General features: G+C 44.9%; 1 protein-coding gene across 1 annotated transcript; it reads left to right on the forward strand.

Moving 5' to 3' along the window:
* Positions 1–612: 612 nt before the first annotated feature.
* Positions 613–14,119, forward strand: asphd1 (aspartate beta-hydroxylase domain containing 1; the record flags this gene model as incomplete). The annotated part of the gene is made up of 5 exons (XM_079519851.1): positions 613–1,056; positions 1,454–1,660; positions 2,943–3,150; positions 12,916–13,029; positions 14,010–14,119. The coding sequence occupies 5 exons, from the start codon at positions 613–615 to the stop codon at positions 14,117–14,119; spliced, it is 1,083 nt and encodes a 360-aa protein (XP_079375977.1).
* Between the last annotated feature and the right edge of the window lie 3,873 nt (positions 14,120–17,992).

A 17,992-nucleotide genomic window follows, 5' to 3' on the forward strand; every position in this document is an offset into this window, starting at 1 on the left:
CGACACCCATTCCAATATGGAAGTGCAAAGGAAGATGTGGGGGTGTGTCAGGACTTTTATACGGGGGACAGGAGGAGGCTCTGACCACGAATACAGTACAGTATATTGTTATACACACAAACCATGAAGAATAAAGTCAGGTAGAAACGCCAATTTTCTAACACATTTATGTAATTATACGAACTGAACATAATTTACTATTGACACTTAACACTTGCAAAAAAAAGAGTGCTCAGCAATAATTAAGTAATATTAATTTACCGTATAAGTAAAATACTTTATAATGTGTCTTGATGAATTGTTATAAAGTGTGTTTATGAGTGCTCTCATATGCTATAATCATGTGTAAGTGTAAGTGTAATCAGATAATAATGCATATATTATATACTATGGGCAGCTGGGCTTCATAGAAAGCGTTACTGAAACTAAGCACTGGAGCACCATACATGTAAGTGGGGACAGGGCTTTCTCTTAGAAAAAGCTACTTAGAAAAGTGCTATATAAATCTGAGCAATAATATTATCCATTTCGCTCTATTTTACATGGCCATTTGTTATATCATAACATCTGCATCTCCGCTTCATTATTTCAGTGCTCCACAGCATCTGAATGATGCAGTGGCTTGTGAACCCGCTCCCCTGGCCTCCAAGCGCTGAGTTGGGCGTCCAACCACTGAACGGGCTTCTGTGGACACTGCTGCTCCTCTTTCTGTGGTATTGTTATCGGATGGGCTCAGACCTGCCTGCCCCGGGCCGAACGCACGCTGGGAAGCACAAGTCGGGCTCCAGGCGTGCCATGTTGTCCCGTGCTGGGAGCTTTGTCGGGACCGAGTGCAACGCGGGATCCAAGGTCCCCGGAAGTGATCAAGTCCCCTGCATCCCCATGGAAACAGGAGAGGATGAAGGGCGGGGCTACCTCACGCCAGTGCTGAGTCACGCCTTATTCCCAGTCCAGGCCTCTGTTGGAGGTAGGAAACTGTACACTGCACTTCAGGAGTACGCCAAGCGCTACAGTTGGGTGGGCATGGGCCGCATCCACAAGGGACTGCGTGAGCAGGTAAGAATATTATCCATGAAACCATGCATGGGCTTGTGCACGGGCAAAATTTCCCAAAAGTAATGTCTTAGTAGTGTGTGTTTATCCCGAATCGTATAGCATTCGGTTGTGAAGAGGGCATGTGCAAATGTGACATAAGCATATCACATAACACAAAATCTGACACAACACAAATCTGACATAATCTGAAATGTTTTCTCTGAATTGTGATCTAAATGGAACTGATTTTATGAAAGAATGTCATCATTGATAGCTTACTCACTCTTACATAAGAAACACATTTATGGATGCCATTATAGCTAGATATGTGGAAGAAGACGCAACCATAGATTTGACTGAAGACATTTTCAAGCTGTTTCATAGACGTCACTAACTTGTGATTGATCACACACATCAGGTTAGGTTGAACGATCTTTCTACAATCCAGAAGCCTCATCTATTCTTCCTCCCAGACGTCCCAAGCATTCCGTTCTTCCCCCGGGATGCCCATCGCCATGATATTGATGTCTTGGAGGCCAACTACCCTGTCATTATGGCTGAGTTCCAGGCTGTTTACCAGAGAGGCGTCGACCCAAAATTTGGATGGACCTGTGTGGGACCAAAGGTATAGTGAGGATTATAAGTCTTGTCTTTGGCACAAATAGAGGCACGCACGCACGCACACACGCACGCACGCACACACGCACACACGCACACACGCACACAGAATTATACTATACAAATTATACTGCGGAAAAGAGAGCGAAACCTTTTGGTTTGCTGACAACTAAACCATATATAAGTAGCCTTGCCGAGCCATGAGGCCCATAGGGCAGGAGCCTATCTCCTGTTTCTGTAGCGTGAGGCAGCTTGAAGTACACCCCCTGGACATGACGCTAGTATGTCGCAGGGACTTACCCCCCATCCAACCCTTGATGCTGAGTGTCAAGCAGGGAGGCACTGGGTCCCATTTTTACAGTTATGACCCCGCTGGGGATTGAACCCCGACCTCCCAGTCTCAGGGCAGACACTCTAACCACAAGGCCATTGAGCTGGTCAGCCATATACAGTATACACACACACATATCCATCCAGCCTCCAGCCTTCCCTTTTCCGAGCACTTAGCCACTTCCTCCTGGGGGACCCCCAAGGCATACCAAGGCCAGTGTGGAGATATCCCCCATCTGGTCTGTATATTGTAGCATATTTCTGTAATGGTTACAGGAACATTTGGAGACAAAACACATTACAAACTACTACAAAACACTACAAAAGTCTTATATAATTTGCTGAAATAATATACTCTACTGTGTAGACCCATTGCCCTTTACCCAAGTCAATTGGAGTAATTCTAGCATTTAGAAAATGATATGGTGTTTTTTATTATTTACTTTTATTGTCTCTGCTCTCAGATCTTTAGTATGTCTAACCAACGTATGCACCCCGTATGCCACCTACATTTATTTGCCATACTTTCTTGTATACAAAAGGATACAGTACTACTGAAGGTGATTTATTTTTAAAGCTGTATTTATTTGGCATCTTTATGATAATAATGCTTTACTGACCTGAACGTATCCACCAAACACCAAGTGTATGGGTCAATTACTTGGTTCTAGAGATTGTCCACAGGTGTCTCGTTTGAGTTATAGGGAAGGTTGTCCGCTCACTGTTTTACAGCTCCCACCTTTGTTTTTGAACCCATACCTAACGAAGACCTGATGTGGTTGAAACGTTGTCTGTCTTCAACTAAATTATCCAGCTGTAAAACAGTGTGCGGACTGCCTTCCTTTTCCCTGTACGTATCTTTTTGTTCAGCACCTGTAGAATTTATGACAGATGTGCGTACTTCCTTTTGGATTCTATTACATCTGAGTTATACACCTGCATCTTAATGTTTCTTTCAGGGCCAGGCAGTGTTTTCCTTGTACAGTGCAGGTGTCTGTGTGGCAGCGAACTGTCGTGCCTGTCCCTGTACCTACCGGACACTTCTGTCTCTTCGTACATTTATAAGCAGTAACTCGTTGGGAGCTGTGGGATTTTGGCTGCTACCACCTGGGGCTACTCTAGGGGGCTCGTATGGACCAACCAATACACGCCTGCGTTGTCATCTAGGTAAGTAATTATGTGTGAGAAAGAGTTTTGACACTTGTTCACTTGTTCAAGCTTGTTCTGGAAGGAAGGTGTGTAGCAACTCATAATGTAATAACTGCTCATAATGTAATAAGGGCTCATAAGGGCTCATAATGTAATAATTTAAATGTAATAAAAACTCATAATGTAATAATCAGCTCATAATGTAATAAAAATATGAGCGCATAACGTAATAACAGATATTTCTATAATGTAATAATGTAATAATGTGTTACGTTATGAACGAACACATGGCAGTTCATAATGTAATAAAAGTTCATAATGTAATAATGGCCCATATTCGTGAGAAAAGTCTTACACTGTCATATTTATTACTTCTGTTGACAAATGTAGACTTTCTTATGGCCCATATAGTCTTACTGTCATATTTATCACTTCTGTTGACAAATGTAGACTTTCTTATGGCCCATATAGTCTTACACTGTCATATTTATTACTTCTGTTGACAAATGTAGACTTTCTTATGGCCCATATAGTGTTACTGTCATATTTATTACTTCTGTTGACAAATGTAGACTTTCTTATGGCCCATATAGTCTTACACTGTCATATTTATTACTTCTGTTGACAAATGTAGACTTTCTTATGGCCCATATAGTCTTACTGTCATATTTATTATTTCTGTTGACAAATGTAGACTTTCTTATGGCCCTTATAGTCTTACACTGTCATATTTATTACCTCTGTTGATCTTATGGTCCATATTGTTGAGAAAAGTCTTACACTGTCATATTTATTACTTCTGTTATCATGTCAGTAACATGGCCAGTGATCAGTATCTTCGGGTTACTTCAGTAACCTCAGTTAGATAAGAGAGAGAGAGCGAGAGAGAGAGAGATAGTCATATGGGGTCCAAGCCAATAGATGGTGCAGGCACACAGCCTAACATACACTCACAGAACAATTCTATTGGGTTTTGAACTGTCGCTCAAGGCGCGGTTGTATACCCCACCCACCTGGTATATAACCTGAGGTCCGCCCTCAGCGCGTCATTCCTATCAACCTGCTTTCTGACAGAAGGGCGACTTAATGACTCTCTCTCTCTCTCTCTCTCTCTCTCTCTCTCGTCACTTATCTAACTGAGGTTACTGAAGTAACCCGAAGTTAGCTTAAGTCCCTCTCGGAGAGAGTCGTATGGGGAACATAACGCTCCCGTATGATCGCCCTTGGCTGATAGAAAGATCGACCCTAGGATAATCTCTTCTAGAGAGAGACTAACGCAAGCGGTGGCTCATAGAGTACCATCCCTGCACGTTCACCTAAAGAGACATACACTATGATGATGTCCTTGACCCAGGGGCTGACAGCTCTGCCGTTCCAGCTGCCCTGGTCAAGAAACATGGTCATCCATACCCACGGTCAGAGGCCAGAAGGGACCTATTGACCAAAACCAGTCAGACTGTCTGACTCAAGGAGCGGCAACCTCCAGGACTGCATGTCCCAGGTTTGCTGGGGGCCAGGTTATAATACGTGGCGAAAGTCGATGGAGGCGACCAACTCGCCGCGGCGCAGACATCTTGAATCGGGACTCCCTTGGCCAAGGCCCAGGATGTGGACAAACCTCTCGTAGAGTGTGCACATAGACCCTCAGGGGGCTCAGTACCACTTGAGGTATAGGCTAATCTTATAGCCTCCACAATCCATTGCGAAAGTCTCACCTTCGAAATGGGTTTAGCCTTCCATTGAGAACCCCAGGCTACAAAGAGCTGCTCACCCAGCCTTGACCTGTACACTTTCAGGGCCCTCACGGGACAGAGACAGTGTAGTCTCCTGTCCTCCACCGATGAGAAGGGAGGGGGATGGAAGGACGTGAGGTCCACAGGCGCGCAGCCTGAGGGGAAGGTCTTAGGTAGAAACGAAAGGTTCGGTCTAAGTGTGACCCTGGTGTCATTACCGCTGAATCTCAGGCAACTGGTCTGAGGTGCGTAACTCCTTTCATGAACTGACGGATCAGCAGGTGTTCACTGACTGGTCTATTGTTCATACCAACATGATAGGCCGCTATGGCCGCTAGGTTGACTTTGACTGAGGAGAGGCCCAGACCCCTGTCCAGGAACTCCTGCAGGAAAATCAAAATGTTCCTCACAGATGCTTGAAAGAGGAAGACCTCTTCCTGTCTGTTCGAGCACCAACGTTCAAACACATGCCATGCTGTGTTATAACGTCGTCTGGTGGAGGCAGCCCTGGCTCCGAGCATCGTTTCTACAACATTCGGAGGCAGGCCAGTCGCTTCCAGCGACACCCTTGGGCCAAACCCAGAGATCTAGGTCCTGAGGACGTGGGTGAAAGACCTCTCCTCCTACTAGCAGTAGCTCTGATCCCTGAGTCCGGCAATCCGTAGGCAGGTCTCCAGTGGAAGTTTGCAGCCTGTCTTGAACATGGCTATGCACTTCAGGAGGTCGTTGACTCTGTCCCGGCTCAGTTGTGCCTAGTAGGAGACAGAGTCCATGCCTATGAAATCCGTGGATTGGGTAGGTTCGCTTGGTTTATCCTGAAACCCAGTGAGGTCACATGGGACACAACCCGAGTTGTGTTCCTGGTTGCCTCCTCTGCTGAGTCCGTACATAGAAGCCAAGCGTGGATGTAGCTGGCCACCCTCAGACCTAGACGTCTCAAGGCAGGGCGGCCTCCGTGCAGCGGACGAACACTCTGGGACTGAGAAACATCCCGAATGGGAGGACCGTGTTCTCGTAAGCCTTTCCCTGGAACCCAAACCGCAGGAACTTCCTGTGAGGTGGGTATATAGGGATGTGGAAATAGGCGTCTTTTAGGTCTATGGACGTGAACCAGTCGCCTGGAGCGCACCAGCGACTTGGCCGTCAGCATCTTGAACTGGAAAGACTTGAGATGCTTGTTGAGTATCCGTAGGTCCAGTATAGGACGGAGGCCTCCCCCCCTTTTCTTGACCAGGAAGTAGCAGGAGTAGAACCCGCTGCGACTCTGGGCCAAGGGTACCTCTCTGTCTGGGGGCGGTGTTCCCTGGTGGACCAGAGAAAAATTGGGATGACCGTCTCCCCAGTGGCGTTCTACTACACCACTGACCTCATGCCGTGCCGCACTGCGTCGGGGAGCCCATGGGGCTCCCGTGGCAGTGGGCTCATGTCCCCCCCTGTGTTATTGTTTTGTTGTTTTTTTTGTTTTGTGGCAAGGCCTTTAATACAGAAAATACAGAAAAAGCTGTATTTGTGTAAACAATATCCAGGGACCTGGCTACAGGCCCTCCTGTGCCATGGTCCATAAGCACTTTGCGGGCGGACCGGACGTGCAGTCCGAGACTGCTACGTCGGGTGATGGGCCCGGTGCGTGGGGGGAGGGTCGGGTGCGTGTCACTTAGACTGCTGGTCCTTGTTGGGCTTGGCGGTGCCCTTCCTACGACCGGTCTGGGGGCCTGTGTCGTGACGGCGCTGGACTCCGGGGTGTCGTTGTCGTCCATCTTTATCACCGGGTGGGGCTGGCCTGGAGGGGTCCCGGGCCCCATCAAACCTGTCAAGACGGGGACGCGGGCCCTGGCGAGCGTTCCTGTTGCCTACAGGATGCTGTTGGCATTGAGGAGGACGAGGAGGCTGGCGAGGAGGTTGTCCCTGCGCACGACCCTGAGCGCGGGGACGCACGGCACGGGGGACGAAGGCCGCAAGGGCCTCGCAGCCTGGTCGCTGTACTTCCACGGACCATGTTGAGGGCCATCCTCTCTCTGAAGAGGCCTCCGATGGCACCCTCCGAAAGCTCTCCCCGGGCATCGGGATCCAGTTCGGGTGAAGCTTTTGGCCACCTGATACGCTCGGAGTTGATGGATGGACTTCTGCCAGTTGTTCAGGGGTAGGGGCGTCGCCCATCTCCTGAAGTAGAGCGCTCTGGGAACCCTGGAGTAGGGCCGAAGCATTGAGATGCTTGCCGGACGCTACTACGAGGGCGTAGTGTTTGGCGTTTGCCGCTGCGGCCTCTCTCTCACGCCTGTCAGAAAGGACGGGGTCGCGCGTCAATGGCGGGGGGAGGTGGGGTTGAGGAGAAAGGCTCCTATGCGGTCAATGGCTGGCAGCTTGTCGAAGCCTTGGGAGGGCATCTCGACCGTGTCCAGAGGGACATGAGAGCGACACGGAGTAACCGGAGGAGCCATGGGCTACTTCCAGCTAGCCGTGTAGTGTGCTCTAAAACCTTGGGCCAGGGGAAGCAGGATCCTGCGGACCGGCTTCTTGGCCAGAGGCCTGGTGGAAAAGATCCAATAGCTCTCTGTCGTCAGCTGGTAGGGGAGGGTCGGCGGCGGGGGTCGCTTGGGCCGGGGCATCCTCGGGTCACGGTCCACTATGACCTCCTCTGGAGGGTCATCTCCATCCGGGCGTCGGCCTCATCAGCTACGTCGGCAGTGTGGTCACGGTCGTCGTAGCCTACTTCGTCCAAGGCCCTGTAGTTGTCCAACGGTTCCTGGAATGGTGGCAGCTCATCCATAGACTGCTCCTCATCCAGTAGGTCACCCATTCCTGGTCGTCGGCCAGGAAGAGAGGGTGGAGGTCGTCAAAGGACTGAGAGCGGGGCCCAGTGGGCCAGGCGGCGTCATAGAAGTCCCATTGGGGAAAAAGGTGCGTTGGGGAAAAGGTGCGTTGGGGAAAAAGGTGCGTTGGGAAAAAGGTGCGTTGGGGAAAAAGGTGCGTTGGGGAAAAAGGTGCGTTGGGGAAAAAGGTGCGTTGGGGAAAAAGGTGTGTTGGGAAAAAGGTGCGTTGGGAAAAAGGTGCGTTGGGGAAAAAGATGCGTTGGGGAAAAGGTGCTTTGGGGAAAAAGGTGCGTTGGGAAAAAGGTGCGTTGGGGAAAATGGTGCGTTGGGGAAAAAGGTTTGTTGGGGAAAAAGGTGCGTTGGGAAAAAGGTGCGTTGGGGAAAAAGGTTTGTTGGGGAAAAAGGTGAGTTGGGGAAAAAGGTGCGTTGGGGAAAAAGGTGCGTTGGGGAAAAAGGTGCGTTGGGAAAAAGTCCCATTGGGGAAAAAGGTGCGTTGGAGAAAAAGGTGTGTTGGGGAAAAAGGTGTGTTGGGAAAAAGGTGCGTTGGTAAAAAGTCCCATTGGGGAAAAAGGTGCGTTGGGGAAAATGGTGCTTTGGGAAAAAAGTCCCGTTGGGGAAAGGTGCGTTGGGGAAAAAGGTGCGTTGGGGAAAAAGGTGCTTTGGGAAAAAAGGTGCGTTGGGAAAAAGGTGCGTTGGGAAAAAGGTGCGTTGGGAAAAAGGTGCGTTGGGAAAAAGATGCGTTGGGAAAAAGATGCGTTGGGGAAAAGATGCGTTGGGAAAAGATGCGTTGGGAAAAAGATGCGTTGGGGAAAAGATGCGTTGGGGAAAAGGTGCGTTGGGGAAAAAGGTGCGTTGGGAAAAAGGTGCGTTGGGAAAAAGGTGTGTAACGAAGACTCTGACTAGGACGTTGGGCTATATGACATATGACATGTTTAGTATGACAATCCCTATATTTGGGCCCAAGCCGACCTAGTGCTGATATCAGATAGATATGGTAGAACCATATATGGATAGATCTAACTGGCTTAGTCATCGTGACAAGCCTGGTCGGAGAATATATAGAGGGTCGGCTTCAGGGAGAAGGCAGAAGTTGAAGCATCCTGGTTTAAGTTCTAACCGGACACCACTGCGGGGGTCCTAACCTAAGTAATCACCAATAGAGCCTTGAGCTATTTTATATGGTCCTTCGGAAGCACGGATTAGGGCTTACCGCAGTAACGGGATGCTGAAGTCTTCCAGACACATACGAACCAAGGTATCTGGCTTTACAACCCATATACCTTGAATAGGTTCTATTACTTTTGGCACGAGTCTTCTAGATGAGACAGAATAACTGGCTAATGGCTAAGCAATTCGTAGAGCATTGAAGTAGAGGTACGGCAGCAGGCCAGCTCTTCGGAGAATGGGGCTGGCGCGAGCAGCCAATTGGAGAATTGGGGCCTGGAAAGTGATGGCCGGATAGCCGCGGGACGGTCGATTTCGGAAGCTCCAGCGGCAAATTAAAGATTTAGTAGTTGAGCAGACTCGCTTGACTAATTCGATATCGTCATCAGGCCTTGGAAGTTATAGTGACCCTGGCCAACCCCTGACTCAGTGGCAAGATTCTAACCAGATGGTAACCCAGTTGCTGCCAGAGTCTGAACACTCTGGCAGTCATGGCTGCTCTGCAGGTGAGCAGCAGTATCTCGAAGCCGTGAGATCCCCTCTGCTGTCAGAGCACGAACGCTCTGACAGTCCTGGTTGCCCCTCAGGTGGGCAGCATCATCTCGAAGCTGTGAGATGCACCCTGTTGCCGCCAGAGCACGAACGTTCTGGCGGTCCTGGCTGCTCCTTAGGTGAGCAGTAGCGTCTCGAAGCTGTGAGACTCGCCCTGTTGCCACCAGAGCATGAACGCTCTGGCGGTCTTGACTGCTCCTTAGGTGAGCAGCAGTGTCTCGAAGCTGTGAGACCCACCCTGTTGCCAGAATCTGGATGCCAGAATCTCTGAGCCGTGAGACCTCCCCGGCCCTTAGAGTCAGAGAGCACTGGTGATGTGCAGGAAAGAGAGAGCACTGGTGATGTGCAGGAAAGAGAGAGCACTGGTGATGTGCAGAGCACTGGTGATGTGCAGGAAAGAGAGTGCACTGGTGATGTGCAGAGCACTGGTGATGTGCAGGAAAGAGAGAGCACTGGTGATGTGCAGAGCACTGGTGGTGTGCAGGAAAGAGAGAGCACTGGTGATGTACAGGAGAGAGAGCACTGGTGATGTGCAGAGCACTGGTGATGTGCAGGAGAGATAGAGCACTGGTGATGTGCAGGAGAGAGAGACTATCGGTATTAGAGGGAGAGAACTGGTGATGTGCAGGAGAGAGAGAGCACTGGACATGATCACCTCCCTGAAAGTAGCCAGGGTTGAAGTGATGGCGTGGTGTTGTAGACGCCAGGGTTGAAGTGATGCACGGGGTGGCTGTATCTTCCGAGGTATCTCCTGCCGTACAGCCAAACCAAGTCAATAATATTGAGGGAGCATTGATCGCCAAATAGCTTGGATTGTGAGCATACACAGATCGTCAGCAGACTAATGGAGAGAGATTAACATATTCGAGAGCTTCCCTTGCTGGATAACTACCAGGCCTGGCCTGTTAGAACCTAGCCGAAAGAAAGGAAAATTGTCTGAGTCTTCTGGATGCGGTATAGATTTCAACGTGAAATCTGGGGTGGCTGTAACGAAGACTCTGACTAGGACGTTGGGCTATATGACATATGACATGTTTAGTATGACAATCCCTATATTTGGGCCCAAGCCGACCTAGTGCTGATATCATATAGATATGGTAGAACCATATATGGATAGATCTAACTGGCTTAGTCATCGTGACAAGCCTGGTCGGAGAATATATAGAGGGTCGGCTTCAGGGAGAAGGCAGAAGTCGAAGCATCCTGGTTTAAGTTCTAACCGGACACCACTGCGGGGGTCCTAACCAAAGTAATCAGCAATAGAGCCTTGAGCTATTTTATAGGTGCGTTGGGGAAAAAGGTGCGTTGGGAAAAAGGTGCGTTGGGGAAAAAGGTGCGTTGGGAAAAAGGTGCGTTGGGGAAAAGGTGCGTTGGGGATAAAGTCCCATTGGGAAAAAAGGTGCGTTGGGAAAAAGGTGCGTTGGGGAAAAAGGTGCGTTTGGGAAAAAGGTGCGTTGGGGAAAAAGGTGCGTTGGGGAAAAAGGTGCGTTGGGAAAAAGGTGCGTTGGAGAAAAAGGTGCGTTGGGGAAAAAGGTGCGTTGGGAAAAAGGTGCGTTGGGGAAAAAGGTGCGTTGGAAAAAGGTGCGTTGGGGAAAAAGGTGCGTTGGGGAAAAAGGTGCGTTGGGGAAAAAGGTGCGTTGGGAAAAAGGTGCGTTGGGGAAAAAGTCCCATTGGGGAAAAAGGTACGTTGGGGAAAAATGTGCGTTGGGAAAAAGGTGCGTTGGGTCATAAATATGACAGTGTAAGACCATATGGGCCATAAGAAAGTCTACATTTGTCAACAGAAGTAATAAATATGACAGTGTAAGACTTTTCTCACCAATTTGGGCCATTATTACATTATGAACTTTTATTACATTATGAACTGCCATGTGGTCGTTCATAACGTAACACATTATTACATTATTACATTATAGAAAAATCTGTTATTACGTTATGCGCTCATACTTTTATTACATTATGAGCTGATTATTACATTATGAGTTTTTAATACATTTAAATTATTACATTATGAGCCCTTATGAGCCCTTATTACATTATGAGCAGTTATTACATTATGAGTTGCTACAAGGTGTCAGCATACCTAGGTGTTTGTTGCGGGTGCAAAGCATCAAACGAACATAGGCTACTCACGCCCGTCATCAACTGAGTCGAGAGACTCAATGCAACACTTGCAGCTTGTGTACAGACCAATTTATTTCACCAATGTTTTGGACAGACACAATGACTGTCTTTATGCCACACTTGTTCAAGACATTCTGCAAAGAGTAGAATAGTATGGTAGGAACAGGTTATGTTGTGCTACGGTGGACTGGATTGAGCTCTTGCATCACGGTTGACCATGGTAAAATCACCAATGTTTCCTGTCATGAGAGCTATTCATACTACTGTGGGGATGGTTGTACTTTCAGTCATAGGATTATAATCCTCACTGATCATCACTGACAAGTCAAGCTTCATTTGTACGGCACATTATAAGAACAATAGGAGTTGACCCTAAAGTGCTTTCCAATCGAGGCATATGACCAAAGGAACATAGATACAACATGATAACCACAATAAATCATAATCCATAAAAGCAAAAAAACAAACACAATTGTAACATTAAAAGCAAAGCTTAAAATGTTAAGAGAAACTGAATAAAACTAACAACAGATTAAAACTCTATTAGAGATGAAAATATATTAGATGAAGATAAAATGAATGAAGAGTGGCAAACACCAACCTCTGAACTAAAAGCAAGAGAAATAAAAAGGTGATTTAAAATTGCCAATGGTGGGGCAGAAGTTAGGAAACCATCCCAGAGTGTAGGGGCAGCCAGACACATAGAGAGAGAGAGTTACATCACTAGCATGACTCCCATTGTAAGAATGGAATGAGGAAGTTCCAATGTTTGGAACTACAGCGTAGCACAAAGCATAGCGAGACAAAGCAAGATTCAATGTATCCCTAGCCCTGAGCAAGCAGGCATGCTCTAATGGCTCAATTGGGTCATCCCCAAATACAGGGACGTTCAGTTGAGAGGCGAATAAAGCATGGATAACTGTTTCTATGTTCTTTTGATGTACCAAAACAAAAAATGCTGTAGAAAATAAAGAGTGTTGCAAATTGCATGCTACCTGTTTCTTTCTTTTCTTTTGCTTTTAAGACATTCCCCCCCCCCCCCCCCCCCCCCCCCCCTAATACAATTTCACTAATATAGAGGGTATGCGCATGCTTAAAGTGAATGGCACATCGAGTGGCAAATCGAGTGGCAAAGCAATAGGCAAAGTGAGTTAAACATTGTTTAATGTTGTTTAATGAAATCAGACTTTTCTGTTTGGATTCATGGGCTGCCAAGGCCAGAAAGTAGTTTTTTGCCACTCATTAGGCATTCCTGCATAACTTCCTGGTTTGATGATGATGTCACGTGCATACTCTCTATTATTCACACGTCCCTGTGATGTGAGAGAAAAACGTGAATATGGGATGGACAATGGCTGAAAAGATTATGTTGATCTGATAATGATCTTCCTAATTTTTAGGTCTGCAGACCCCTCCTCTTTGTGAGCTGGTGGTGGGAGGAGAACCTCAATGTTGGTCTGAGGGACACTGTCTTTTGGTAGACGACTCATTCCTCCACACTATCTCTCACAAGGGTCTGTAAATCACAGTATTTTACACACGCACACACGCACGCACGCACGCACGCACGCACGCACGCACGCACGCACGCACGCACGCACGCACGCACGCACGCACGCACGCACGCACACACACACACACACACACACACACACACACACACACACACACACACACACACACACACAGGGATAGTGTCTAAATAGTGCTTTTGTTCAGCTGGTATCACACTAATCCATTTTGGTTTTTAGAAAAAAAACTCTCACATTAAAGCTGAAGGCTTGTTATTGTAGCTGAACCTGAGTTGAATAATTGAATTTAATCTGTGGGGTTAAAGTTCCAGGGCCAGGTAAAAGCTCTCAGGATTCTAGAAATATTGAGGTCTTGAGTCCCAGCGCCCCAAACCCTGAGAAAATATTGACATGGCAATTTGTCATTGCAATAATAACAGTAAAGAGCAACCTCAAGTGTAACATTACCCAGTGACGCCCGTGGTTGTAAAATTACATCACTTTTAGCTATTCTATAATATATGTGATATTTCTTTCTAGTTTTTACTACATTTACATAGTCAGTGACTTTGGATGTTATATGATAGTCTAGCCTTTTGTGACTATGCATCCGAAAGAACAATTCACAATGCATTAAAAAATAGTTTGAGGAAAGCTTAAGAGATTTTATTTTATTTTATGTTATTTAGAAAATGTGGGGGTCCTCAATTGGTCAAAATTAGAGCTGGAGAGACGAAGAGAGCTCAGACCCCTGTTAATGAACAAACACTATGATTTACCGGTAATATAATATAGAGCTTAACCTTTTCCCCCTGATATGTTTTGTTTGATCTAAAAAACATCACTTCATCACATTTAATCATCGTCTTTATCAGAGGCCTCCTACAACAACATACGAAAGGATAATTCTTACAGCGCACTGTATAGTGTAAACATCATGAAATAAAAACTGTAACGTTTCGTCCATGTGTGTTTTTTTAAAGGGTCTGCAGACGATGGACCACGTGTCATTTTTAGCGTTGATCTCTGGCATCCGAATGTGGCTGCGGCAGAGCGACAAGCCTTGGACTTCATTTTCAGCCCTGACCTCTGAATTTGCTCCTGCAAAACCCATAGACGACTCGTAGGGGTGCCTTATCTTAGCCTTGCTTGTTGTGGGTCATGAAATCTCAATGTTAACATCATTCCAGCCAATGAATCACTGTGTGAATCTACCCTGAAGCCTGATTTATAGTTTGCCATGCGACAATGTTGCGTGCCGAAAATGGCAGATCTACAAGCTCACAACCTGTCGCTGTGCGACATGATTTGAGCTTGTAGATCTGGTATTTTCGGCACGCGGCACCGTTGTACGACAAAGTATAAATCAGGTTAAGAATTGTATAAGCCATTCAGCCCGAGCCTAAAGAGAGCAGAAAAAAAATCGTGTTCACTTTTTATTTTTAATAGTCACATACTATATGATGCTCATGAATGCTCATTTGCATGTGAAATCCTTTCCTCTTGACAAATAGATTTAGTTTTTGAAATGGTGCATGTGCTAATATGCCTTTAGGAAGTGAACGACTCGAGATGTTCTGTTTTGAAATCGTATTCCAATAATCCAAAACTGTGAAAACAGAAGTTATATTAATGTGAACTTCAATAATGTCATTTTTGTTTCTAGTTGGGTGCCTTTACTTTACCGTATTATTTTAAACATGGACCTATATTTTGCAAACTGTGATTCTTCTTCTTCTTCTTCTTCTTCTTCTTTTTCTTCTTCTTATTGTCACTGTGGTTTGAATATGGCATGTGCTGCTCATGAAAATACACCATGGATCGTGTATATAGGGTTTGGGTTCATTCAGTTTCAATTTGAAGCCAACCCACGAAATGGTATGCGACAGATAAACCCGTGTTGACATGGTGTCAATGCACATGAAACCTAAAATACATGCTTTATTGGAAAGTGCTTTCCATTGTGCTGCCAAGTAGAAATGTGATCAGCGCGATATTGGTAACAAAACAAAAATGATTATGATGAATGACAATGATCAATGACATCATGTGATGATTTGTGGTCAGGGGCGGAGGATAGGGGTGTCTCGGAATATAATTCACATGTTTCAAAATCCACACATCTGTGAAATTTGTAATGAATAATAAATCTGTTGGAATCTCAATCGCAGATTGATTATTCTGATTATTTTAATGGTCAGAATTACTCCTCACATCAGAAAAGAAAAGAAAAGAAAAGAAAGAAAAAAAAAGAACGAATAAATAAATAAATAAATAAATAAATAAATAAATAAATAAATAAATAAATAAATAAATAAATAAATAAATAAATAAAAACAAAATGGATATGCGTACACTGTCTATCCACAAGGAATATTCAAATGAATACAAGGTTGTCTGTCGACAGACCTTCAACTTTGAGTCTGTAATCCTTAACAGACATTATGTCAAGTAATATACACCCCATTACTCTCTGGCATCCAGAGTCCATGCAGGAGTCAGGAATCAAATCAAGTACAGATCTTAAAGTTCTCCCATGGGGCTCAAGTTTGGTGTGGAGTGACCCTGATGGCTTGTAGCACAAAGGACTGGCCAAGCACTTTGAGGTGTTCTGTGAATGAAACATGCTCGATCCTCATCTTCACTAGCTCATCACAGTTAGGATATCTCCAGGATACATGTCGTCCAATGTAAAAACTATAAAAGAAAAGACATGCTACACACCATAGTCCGATGTAAAAACCATAAAATATACCTTGCTACATTATGTCGTCCAATGTAAAAAGCATACAAAACGTCGAAAACCATTTTAAAAAAGCCATGCTACACCATGTGTTGTCCAATGTAAAACATTGAAGAATTTCCATGCTACACTACAAAATGTCTTCCAATCAAAAAATAATAAAGAAATTGCATGGTATTATGTCATCCAATGTAAAAACAAATCAAAAACTTGCCATGCTACACTATGTCCAGCTCCACATCAACTATCGTTTTGAATTCCCTCACCAGCTTTGGCATCCCTTGTGTTGACAGCATATACCACGGTAAAGAGAGGGAGAACACGTTGAAGTTGCACACGTTGAAGGACCTAAGCCTAGAAGAACGTTACAGCTTTGTATGTAGAGGGCCTCAGTGTTGACAGTACAGTGCAGTTTATTGTCCATGAAGTATAGTTTTCCCCCCAGTGATGTCATTGTTGTAAATTCTGTGAATGTGAAAACTGCAATCCTTGCATCCTGCTCTTTACCTCTACCCTCGGTGGCCGTGACAATGGCACTGTGTTTATAATCTTGGATTCAGATGATGTAATATGGCGACCATATACAGTATCATGTGGATGCCCACGTCAGTGTGTGCAATAAGTATAAAGTATAAATTGTGGGAACAGACATACATCATAAACAGACCTACTGTTGTCAACACTGAACTTAAATGTACGTTTTAAAATCAGCGTGTAAACTGTTAAAATCAAAACCATACTGCACATCTCTTGGGTGTTTCTCAAACAGGCCCATGTGCAGATTAGCGTGTCATACATAATCAGAATATGATGATTATACAACATGAGAGGTACATTAAGTAGATAAAGTATTAAATGCAGAAGTGCAGTGTGTGACACCATCCGATTATTAATCTCTTAAGATTAAATATTGTAACAACCGATGGAAATGAAGCACACAGGCAACTTCTAAATGAATACTCTTTTATTTGAACACCAAAACACAAACTAACTTCATTCCATGCTATATATACAGTAGGGTGTAGCCCAGGTCACCCATGGTTTCCGAAACAAAATAAATAAATTGTGAATTAAAATAACATAGATTGACATGACACATGAATTCCCTGCAATACATGGCAACACAATAATGAGCAATATGTGAAGTCTCTCCTCAGCCACGAACCGTCAGGGACCCTACAATATACAGAAATTAACCACTTAAACACAGTACACTTTCAGCTATATCTTGCGCCACCCCTTACTCCTTATTGATAAACGTATTTGCCATTTTTTACTAAAATATTTTAAAATAGTAAGAAATGGCAAATAGGTTTAGGGATAAGGGGTTGCATAAGATAGGGCCCTACCGACCTAAAATATGCAGCGAAATATGCCACACTGAAAGCAATTTGGGAACCCATTCGCTAAAAAGTAAATAAACAAAAACATATTTTTTTAACAGGATGGAAGTGGTTAGATGACATAAGTACTTGTTGAAACGAATGCACTGCAGATTAATAACAAATGTAATTCTTGCTGGAATTTATCTCCCTTTTGTTCATTTTTTGTTTACTCCGTAGATGAGTTTGTGTGACGATTTTGTCTCATCTGCCATCTGCTCATCTGAGAGGCCCATGATTAGGATTACAGAGGCTGAACTAATCCTCCCCTTCCGAGAGACAGATTATTCCAGAGATTGTTATATATGTATTATTTATATATGTTAACATACTAAGTATCTGGGTTTACAATGTATCCTTCAGGGGATTACTGTACACGCAAATGTAGAATTCACTTGATAAATATTATCATATACAATGCTCCTGACGAAGAGTTTAATCGACCATCATCTGTTGAAAAAGTACAACACAAAAGTAGCTTGATTCAAATAATCTTTGGCTTTATTCACATAAAGCCAAAGGACCACAAGCTCTCAAGCTTTGTTGTTTTATTATTTTAACAAATATATACATACAATATTATGTTGATTAGACATAATATTGTATGTATATATTTGCGTACAGTATATGCTGAAGTCCAATCTCATCTAAATGTAACATTGTTTATACAGTTTATATACAGTTTATCTATACTTGTTGAAGAGGGAGGCTATATGAGGTAGTTGGCATTTTGGTCAACTTGTGGCCACGAGTCTCAGATGTTGAAGTAGATGAGGGAGCTCATATCTTTCTTAGAAAGTCATGGCTACCTATGAATCAAAGTTTATTTTCTCAATTTTCT

Source organism: Electrona antarctica, assembly GCF_951216825.1.
Source record: "Electrona antarctica genome assembly, chromosome: 14".
Taxonomy (NCBI): Eukaryota; Metazoa; Chordata; class Actinopteri; order Myctophiformes; family Myctophidae; genus Electrona; species Electrona antarctica.